This window comes from Cavia porcellus, unplaced genomic scaffold (genome assembly GCF_034190915.1).
Source record: "Cavia porcellus strain 051 isolate PalLab524CR breed Dunkin Hartley unplaced genomic scaffold, mCavPor4.1 scaffold_33, whole genome shotgun sequence".
Taxonomy (NCBI): Eukaryota; Metazoa; Chordata; class Mammalia; order Rodentia; family Caviidae; genus Cavia; species Cavia porcellus.
Window position 1 is genome coordinate 16,025,741 of NW_026947516.1, and position 10,616 is coordinate 16,036,356.

General features: G+C 35.8%; 1 protein-coding gene, 1 long non-coding RNA gene and 1 other non-coding gene across 6 annotated transcripts in view; all 3 read left to right on the forward strand.

Annotated features, from left to right (window-relative positions):
• Positions 1 to 2,400, forward strand: part of Glra2 (glycine receptor alpha 2) — a 216,490-nt gene extending 214,090 nt beyond the window's left edge. For all 4 annotated transcript variants that reach the window (XM_005000505.3, XM_003463039.5, XM_063242735.1 and 1 more), the window contains one exon: positions 767 to 2,400. In XM_005000505.3, the coding sequence (XP_005000562.1) occupies positions 767 to 1,045 (279 nt within the window). In that variant the 3' untranslated portion in view covers positions 1,046 to 2,400. The remainder of the gene's footprint in view (positions 1 to 766) is intronic.
• Positions 2,401 to 3,158: 758 nt separating this feature from the next.
• Positions 3,159 to 7,493, forward strand: LOC134474516 (uncharacterized). Its single transcript, XR_010045375.1, has 2 exons — positions 3,159 to 5,617; positions 6,377 to 7,493. It is a non-coding gene; the product is annotated as an uncharacterized LOC134474516 (long non-coding RNA).
• Positions 6,089 to 6,162, forward strand: Trnak-cuu (transfer RNA lysine (anticodon CUU)). Its single transcript has one exon. It is a non-coding gene; the product is annotated as a tRNA-Lys (tRNA).
• Positions 7,494 to 10,616: the final 3,123 nt, after the last annotated feature.

The window sequence follows — 10,616 nt, forward strand, 5'->3', positions numbered from 1 at the left end:
AAAAAAGAAATACTATTAACACTAGCTGAAAGGACACATGTTTAAATGTGGTAGAGATGATTCGCTGGCAAAAATTTCAGTGTTAAAAATCAACACTGAAAAGATTGGCCATGGTAGAAATATTCACAACAAATAATGAATATTTAATCTCTGCTATATAACAGAATGAATTAGAGCATATGAGGAGTCCATCTTAGATCTAACATTAATATTGAAGCCAAAGTTAATGGAAAAACTTGGTTGCAGATGGGCCAGTTACTAATACAGAGCCAGGTTCATAGGAGAGGCTCAGTAAATGTGTGTGTGTGTGTGTGTGTGTGTGTGTGTGTGTGTGTGTGCGTGTGTGTGTGTGTGTTAATGAGTGACAAAATGAACAAATAAATGAATAATCCTCTTCATTGATCTGTAGTATAATATTACAACTTGGAGAACTAGCTGTAAAACAATCTATTCATATCTATGGATTAATGAATTAGGTTTCCGGGAAGTCAATACTAAAATATGGCATAATGTTTATATTTGGTAACTAATTAAAATGACCACAAAGTCATTATTCTTACTTTTAATTTCTCAGGCTGAGAAGTTAATGAACTGTATGTGTTGCATGAATAATGGAGTTGAACTTGAAAAGTAACTCGCCATTCCAAAAGCTTCCCACACTAACAATCAACTGTGATTTATCCTTTTACTTATGAAGAATTTTAAGCATCTTCCATCGAACTTGATTGAAAATCAACTTATGCTTCCTCTGTCTTTACTATACCAGGAAGAAGATGTGACTCGTGAAAGCCGTTTTAATTTCAGTGGTTATGGGATGGGTCACTGCCTCCAAGTGAAAGATGGAACAGCTGTCAAGGCCACACCTGCCAACCCACTTCCACAACCACCCAAAGATGCAGATGCTATCAAGAAGAAGTTTGTGGACCGGGCAAAAAGGATTGACACAATATCTCGAGCTGCCTTCCCACTGGCCTTCCTCATATTCAACATCTTTTACTGGATCACATACAAGATCATTCGGCATGAAGATGTCCACAAGAAATAGATGTGCCCTACAGATGCTGGGACCTTCTCGCCTAAAGTGTTGTGCTTGTAAATACACAGTGAAATTGTCTTTATATCACTTTGACAGAGGAAAAGACTGAGGGAGGGGGGAGGGCAAACCTGAGGGGGGTGGGCTTCCTGGTACCTACATGAAAAAGTTATGTGGGCAATGAAGAAAACTGTTTGCACAAAAGTAAGATGTTGCAGAATCACATGAGCATAATTCCCATCTATAGTCTGTAGCATTGTTCTTTAAGATGACACATCAATCAGACATGACATGCAGGGTCAAGTTCTCAAGGGCTGACTACCTTTTGGTTTGGTTTGGTTTGGTTTGGTTTGGTTTGAACTAATTCTGGTACTGAAAAGTAAGCTTAAAACACACAGCTACACACACACACACACACACACACACACACACACACACACACCCTGAAAATGCTTACCATCTGACCATAGTGACTAGTCTATAGTGAGTTGAGGACCAAACCTTTTCTGGAAAATGCTGCCTCATTTTTAAAATAAGCCTCCTAAGCTATGTTCTTTACAATGTCTGTAATAAGTGTTTCACCCAACGAATTCTTTCGTGGGTCGTAAAGTATTTCTACTTATCCAAAAACAATGACAAAAAACAATGACAAGGAACAGATTTCTACTGTACTATCTATGTAGGTGTGCACTTTAATATTATTTTTTTCCTAGATGTAATTTTGGGGTTGAAATTGTGTATTGTGTAATTATTTAATAAGATGCCCTCGTAAAACAGATGCTCATTTTATTTTAGATCCAAGTCAGTGTACTCTCTCTCACTCTTAATGTCTTTCTCTCTCCCTCTCTCTATAAATATATATATATATATATATATATATATATATATATATAAAATTTTTTGCTATGTTTATGCGTGACTTGAAGTGCCCAAGTGTGATTTAACCATTTTAGCCATTGGGCAGCAGTACTTACGGAGATGGTGTGTCCTGAATGGCGTAGCTCAGATTAGCTTGAACTTCCCATTTCTGCTCTCATTGTAGATGTAACTTCTAGTCCTAATGTTGACTGACTCATAATTTCTACTGTCAATCTAAGCGAATATCATTTTAAATATCCTTGATTAACTTAAGAAATTTTAAAATTGTACTGTGATTTTCATAACCCGTTGCCTTTTTGGTACCAGAGCTACGTGGTTTAAATTCTGGCTACATGTTTTAAGTAAGAAAAAAAAGACGTATTTTTGCTTACTCAGATAAAACACAATCTGTAAAAATATAAGGATATAATTAAATTTTACATGTGCTGTAAAAGGGGTTATTTTAAAAAGCATTTGTTCAATTTCAATAAAGCTAAGTGTGCCACAAACTTCTTTAGATTCTCCATTTTTGTACTTAAATGTGATTATTTTAGAAGACAATGATAACTTGTATTTTTATATCTGGTCTTCTTCATAAATGTCCTTTAGCCACATATTCAGCTTTTTTTGTTATTGATGGCTATAGTAATTGCAGTAAAAAAGAAAAGCTACATTATTCTCAATATAGAAATATAAAAATAGTAGTAATAGTAGCAAATGCAAGCAGAATCTAAAACAGAGTGCTTTATATGAGACATGGAAAAGTTCCAACAGCACTGAGGAACAGTAAAATCTTAAGGTGAAAAGAAACTTATAAGACCAACTGGTCAAGATACCCATTATAATTTCACTGGCAATGGAGCTCCAAGCTGAAAAAAAAAATACTGAAAACCCCCGTGAAGTAGAGGTAACTTATCTTAACCCTTGGAGATTTCCCTTAGCTAAAGATACCCATCATAAAGAAGGGCATCAATAGTTATGACCTACTAACCCTACACAAATACTGCAGTAATGTAAGTAATTTTCATGGAGAAGAATATTATAGAGTGTTTAGAAGTATAAATTTTGGAAAGAGACAAGTTCAGCTACCTATCAACAGTATAATCTTGGATAAAGTACCTGACTTCTCTGAACAATTTCTGTTTTATAGTCTTGAACTATCTTAGAAAAATGAAGGTAAACTCATTAGCATCATATCCAATATATAACAAATTCTCAATAAATAATAGATAATAATAGAATAATTATTCTGAATTCTATTGGTTATCTTCCAAACAAGAAGCTTTAGAAGGTCTAGGCTTGGCAAGTTTAATTGGCATGTTTTTTGCATCATTCCTAAAACACTATTTCTGTCTTATTGCTCACTCCTGTCCCAATAAGTGAAGTCTGAATTCTTTTACTCACATTGTAAAACAGTAAAATTGAGGTTAAAATGCCTCCCCGCAAATAAGTCTAACTCTGGAAGTATCTTAGGAAAAAACCCTGATCTTGCATTATGGCACAATGGAAAAGCCCTTTGGGGATAAAAATCCTAAGGCAAATGGTCATATTTAATCAATGTGTGTACCATGTAACTATGAGGGCAGTGCAGTCACCCATAAAGAAAATTTAAAAAAAAAAACACATCTACTAACTGCTCAAGTCCACTTTCAGGGAAAAACCTTGAAAATGCATCACTTTTGATTGAATAAGTAAGACAACATCTCATGGAAGACATCTGCACATGACATATGTTAGAGAAAGAGAAAATTTCTCTAAAATATTATTAGAGATTTTATTTAGAACAATTTTCTTTCACAATAAGAAATCTGAAAGAAAAAAGTAAAAGAGTAAACTTATGGCTTGAAGAGAATTCACTACCTGTTTTCATTAGATTTTAATATGTTTTCATGGATACTCCACAATGCCTGCCAAATCTTAAATGCTCAATGAGTATTAGTACTACCACTAGGAAAGATTGGTGAAAGATCCTTTGCTGTGTGTGTAGATAAATTTATGTAAGTTTACTCCAGTACAGGAATCACACAGGGTAACCATCTACTGCCACCATTTATCAAACAATGAATTATTGGGAGATTTATTTTTAAGTGTTTTTCAGTTTCTACCATTGGTTTTGAAGAACACATCAAAATTACCTATGCTTGAGAGTACGGCATTCTCAAATACCTTGGCCCTAAAGAGATAACACAAACCAGACCAGCTGTGAATTTTTTAAAATTCTCCCAAAAAGTGTTAGCGTTAAGCTTCTCATCTGTGCCACTGAACAGAACTGCCAAATTCTGAAAGCAAAATTTCCAATAAAGATTAAATGAATATCATTTTACATTTCACTTACTCCATTAATATCAAGTATTAAGGTTCTAACCTAAATAAAACATAAAATTCCATATCATATGATTCACAGCCTTGAGAAAGAAAAAATCGACTCAGAATTTTATTTTTATTTAGGATTATGCATTTCCTAGTCTAATCCTGGAGCCAATTTGTTGGATGAATCTAAATTATATGTCTTCCAGATATACTCCCTTTAAGTCTTTCAACCTTAGCTTTAAACTTTTTCTTACTTTCATCAATTGGAGCTTTTTTCTTTTTAAAATACAGTTTGAACGATTCAAGCAGTACATATTTTTCATACATCATAAAGTAGAAAAAACTAAAGATGGTATGACAGTCTCATACTGCCTTCAAAACATCAACACATTTAATAACTGCAGTAGTGTTTGATTTTAAAGTGGCCAGATCACAAATAATCAATATTAATCCTTTAATAAGTAATCAGAAGCCTCATGAATTAAATGTCTTCCCAAAACTCATCTACCATACTAGAGGTTAAACATCCAGAAAAATTTGATTCTAAATGTTTCAAACTATGTACTTTCACTATGTCTACACTATGTAAGAAAATAAAAGCCTGGAAAGTAAAAAGTCATGGTAACACTGACTCACTTTCACAGGTGACAAAAAAAATTGGAAAAGATGGCATACAATGGAATATTTATATTTAAAATGTCTCAGATAAATAGCTAAAAATTTTGAATATAATTTAAGAACATCTTCAAAGAGATTTAATATCTTGTGTGACTGTACCCCCAAAAGATAATGGGATTGAAAAAACAACTGATAGAATTCAGCTTTAAAAGTCTTTATTTCAATTTTGAAGGAGTGAAAATGACCTTCCCTTTGTCTCACATGTGCCAACATGAGAAAAGATGCAATCCTCTGACTCTGGCACAAATGATTTTTTAAAATAACAAGTAATATATTGTTGGGAGCAGGAACCAGGGGTCTGGCAGTGAATGGATGTGGAAAACCACACACTGAAGCTGGACCTCAACCAGTTCCTTATCCTGCACTAACCTCAGCCTTCTAGACAAAGCATCGTGCTAATATGAACCTGGGAATAGCTTCATAACATAAACAAAGAAGTTTCTCATGGGCCCAGGAACATGTTTACCTTTGCTGCATGCACAAGAAAGTGTCCTGAAGTGACTTGTACTGCTCTTTGTTTTGAAACACTATAAAAACTCTGGAGTCCTTCAATAAAACACCTTTTGCCTCCTGAGCAATTGGTCTCCCTGTGTCTTCAGTCTCTCGCCTGACTCCTTCCCCGCACTGGCCGCGGCACCTGGCGCCTGAACGTGGGGCTTGGAATACAAGCATTCAGAGCGTTCCTCCAGTGGAAGGAGAATCGGGAGTTCCGAGAAGACCGCTGCTATGAGGACCCGGGTAAGTGAAAGCGAAAGTAACAGGGAGTGGCATATACACAAGGATTGAGAATGGGTCATTCCCCGTCTTTAGAACGGGAACTTTTTGAACAAGTTATTTCCTCTTTGTTAAAGAGGAGGGGCATTCCTGTAGCTAAGCTCCAAATTTATCGGTTTGTTGATTTTGTGCATCAGGTTTGCCCCTGGTTTCCAGAGCAAGGGACAATAAATGTTGAGACTTGGAAGGCAGTAGGAGAAAAGATTAAGGATTATTATTGTGCTTGGGGCCCTGAGAAGGTCCCTGTGGAGGTGTTTCCGATTTGGACTCTAATTAGGACTGTTTAAAAGGGGACTCTGAGTCTAGTAAATGGGAAAAAAGAACTCGAGAAAGTTTTATAAGAAAAACCAAATCCACAGAGAATGTGGCATCCTCCTTATACCCACCCCTGCCCTCTGCTCCACCACCACTCTCTGAGCCACCCTGTTATGAGCAGCCTGGCTAGCTCAGTTGGTAGAGCATGGGACTCTTAATCCCAGGGTCGTGGGTTTGAGCCCCATGTAATGGTATAAGTATTCTCCCAAAACCCTTCTTAACCATGCTTTTACATTCTTAATTTTTAAACTTTTGATGCTTACAACAGATCTGCAGTTGAGAGACATTGGTCTCCTGATTTGCCCTCCAAACCAATGGTTTATTGAAAAGACCCATTAACTAATCAATTACATGGTTCTGACCCAGTACTGATATGGGGAGGAGGATATGTTTGTGTTTTTCCCACAGACGCTGATACACCCAGGTGGATCCCAGAACGTTGTGTACGACATGCTCAAGAGCAAGATAGAAAAATTGCACAGGAAGATGCTTCGACTAACCATGACCTCGAGGACGAGAACAATGACCAGAAGGCCTCCTGCAACAAGAAATGAAACCCTTCTGTTTTTGGCTCAACTGTTAAGCATTATTTGGGTTTTGCATACATTTCATATATCTGTGTGGGCGGATAATTATTGGGCATTTGTACCTAATCCTCCTTTGTTGCACCCTATGTCATGGGGTGACAACAATGATGTTATTGTTTATGTAAATAATACTCGAGTCTTAAGTTTTCCTTCTTCCACTCATATACAACCTATCTCTATTGTATATAATTACACTGGAATGTCTACTTCATTACCCTTATGTTTTTCTAAAGCAAATGAGAATTGTACATTAATAGAAAGATACTCTGATTGGGATGGAAACTTTGCTAATGGAACGCACTGGGGAGTAGATATGATGTATATATTTCGCAACAGTAGTGAAACTAGAGTGGGAAAAGACAATCCCCCTGAGCATATTCCAGAATGTAAACAAAAATACCCAAGCAAAAGTGTATATGGACCCTCATGGCTTTTGTGCCATCATAATTATACTATATGTTACAAAGGTCTATGTGATTGGAGCTCTAGCATTTATCTCCATGATAACAATTTTTCCATATCTTGTGATAATTGTTGTTGGGCAAATGAGAAATGTGTGTCTAGACTTGAAACGTTTTAAGTTAGAATCAACTGCTAACGAAATTCCCATGCGACGCTTTGTTTAAGAAGAAAGGGGGATATGTTGGGAGCAGGAACCAGGGATCTGGCAGTGAACAGGTGTGGAAAACCACACACTGAAGCTGGACCTCAACCAGTTCCTTATCCTGCACTAACCTCAGCCTTCTAGACAAAGCATCGTGCTAATATGAACCTGGGAATAGCTTCATAACATAAACAAAGAAGTTTCTCATGGGCCCAGGAACATGTTTACCTTTGCTGCATGCACAAGAAAGTGTCCTGAAGTGACTTGTACTGCTCTTTGTTTTGAAACACTATAAAAACTCTGGAGTCCTTTAATAAATCGCCTTTTGCCTCCTGTGCAATCAGTCTCCCTGCGTCTTCAGTCTCTCACCTGACTCCTTCCCCATGCTGGCCGTGGCAATATATTTCCACAAAGATGAGGGTTCTAGAGTGTATTAGTTGTTTCTTGATTATGTGCCAGCATTTAGGAACTATATCATCACTCTGGCACAAATGATCCATAAATAAATGACTGTTTCTTCAAAGAGAGAGAGCAAAGACCTGAGGTATACTTTATGAAGTCTTCATGGCACTGGCCTTCTTAAACTGGGTCCAGGATGCTCATGGAATGGACAGTTTGATCAGCCCTCACACAGACTAAAGCATCATTCAAGGCTTCTTTTCCTCAAAAATGATGGCATCAGGGATAAGAAGACCCTTCATTAGCAAAGATCATAACTAGCCATGCCTGTGTCAAATTCAATGGATAATCATTTCTTAAATTATATCTGCTTCTTGAGGAGAAATATTTCAGGACAGTATAGTGGGGAAGAGAGAATAAATAAAAGAATGACAGCAGACATAAAATATCCTGTAAGATAAAGTTGTACTGGGTCACTCTGCTTTAAACTCCAATGGCTGCCCATCTTACTCAGAGATCAAGCCAGATACTTTACTGTGACCACAGAGTCTGTCCTGCTTACCTACTGTGCCTTCTTGTCCCTTCTCTCTCTATGATACTTACCACCTTAGCAATACAAAAACATGTTAAGCACACTTTTTCCATAGGCCACTGGTACTTGCCATGGCAGTCTCTATGTCTCTAGAGTAAAGGTTGGCAACCCTTTTCTGTAAAGGGTTAGACAGTAAATGATTTAAGGTTAACAGGCCATAGAGTCTTTGCCACAACTACTCAACCACACTATTGTAGCAAAAAAGTAGTCATAGACAATATATAAACAAACAGATAAATCAGTGATAAAACAAAGCTTTGCTTACAAAAGCAAGCTGCAGACTAGATTTGACCTACAAATAGTACTCTATCAATCTTTGCACTAGATACATAGAAGGCTTAGTCACTCATTTAATTCAGGCTTCTACTGAAATGTCTTGTCAGAGAAGCCTTCTCTGATCACTTTGTATGAACTAGTACCCCCCAACCATTATGCTTTATTTCCAATTTTTGTCTTATATTTACATTAAGCTTTTTCACTTTCTGACAATTGGCATTGCTGTCTATCTGTTTCTCTTTCTCCAGGTAAAAATGTAGAAATTGTTTTACAGTTCTATTTACAGGATTTAGAATTATGCATGACACTTAGTAGATATCTAATCAATAAATCATTTATTCAGTTATTAATTGAATAGTTCATATTTATTAAGCTAATTGAGTGCCTGTATGGAAGGTTTAGTAGGACCTGAGCAAGTCAATATTACCCAATTAGACAAAAACTGCAGTCAAAACTTAAGTAGATTTGAGTCTGTAACAATGAAGGAATTGCACTAGAAAAATATTTTCAAGGATGTGTTCAAAAATCCCTAATTCTACAGATCTACAAGCGTCTGGGATATAAGTAGCCAGGCCTTTGCTAAATTGCTGTCTTTTACCAAGGATTTTTATCAGAAAACATGGGCATTCTAAAACATGGGAGTTCTAAAAGGTACCTGGGAAATTTCCTGCATTTCAGGTGTATTCCTCCTAATCATTATTATCTAGTAGCAATTTAGCTTCCCTTAATTAACAGGATCATTCTTCAAGCTAGAATACTAAACTTCTATTGCTGCATTGGCTATCTGGTATGAAGATTCCAAAACACTAGGAAGAAGTCTCAACTTTTGATTGAGGAAGCAGAGGGAGATATTTCATAAAAGATTATAGACTTGGTATTTTTTATCTAAATAATCTTAAACATTTCAAAAGTATAAAATCATAATTCTCCAACAAGTACAAAACTAACAAATATCAAAAATAATATTTAGCTTACAAATTGATGAAAAATAATGTCAAAATCAGTTCAAAGAGCATTTGAGAAACTAGCTATTCATAAGCAATGTTAAATTATGGTAGGTTTCTCAGGTTAGATACAAAGCTAGCTGATGCCTACCACAGTTATAAACAGCAATCTTCAGGATTATCTGATCTTGGTGCTGAATTATTTGCATTTCAACAGGACAAAATTATTCAAGATCATCTCTGCCTTTACAAAGGAACAAAACAGCCTAGCCAAAACACACTGAAAGCACATCTATAATATTTTTGGCATAGTTAGAAGATTAAGATGATTTTTAACAGACAACTTCAATTCAAATATGATACTTAACTATTACTTGATTATAAATATCATACCTTACTGGGATCTAGAAAGTTAAAGTGGCATGTCCTATGTCACATAGCATGTTCATATACCTTTGGACTCAGAACTCACATCCCCTAAATTCTATTGCCCGATATATTTCAGGTAGAGAAATTTATGAATGGAATTTATTTCCTTTAACTTATTCTAACTCCACATAATTATTTGCCCATTTTCTGGAAGGCAGGTGAAAAGTTGTTAAAGGTATAGTGTTTGGAATTACATCTAAATTTAAATTTTTTTTCTGTTTCTTCCTTGGATAAAACTTTAATGCCTCAGGACTACAGATACTAAGAAGCATAATAATATTTACCTCATACAATTGCAGGTGAGCATTAAATTGATTACTACCTGCTATTAATGGATACTGAATAATATTAGTACTGATTTCCCTTCCACCAACCTTTAATGTTTTATTTCACTAGTGATAGCATTCAGAACTTCTGGCCTATAAATGGAGTCCTTCCTTGTGTGCTCTACTTTAATTACTGTAATTTGAAACCATCATCTGACAATCAAAAATGCTAGCTGAGAGTGAAAATGTATCTAGAGACAATCTGAACAAACTTCCTTGATAACCAGGTTTTTTATTGTTTAATTTTAACTTAATAGAGAAAGGAAAACATTTTCCTGGTTTAAACATTAAAAAGGCTTCAATTGATATAACCAGGGCCAATAGTGGAAATTACTGGGAGGACTTCTGCTATATATAACTAATATTGATGTAGCATAAGTACAGTTTATGGATTGCTTTCACATAGATTCTATCAAATCATCTTGTGAGCACAATGATGACAGCCTTGGCCTTTACTCAATTTCTCTTGAAACAGTTGGTTTGGTGAGAAA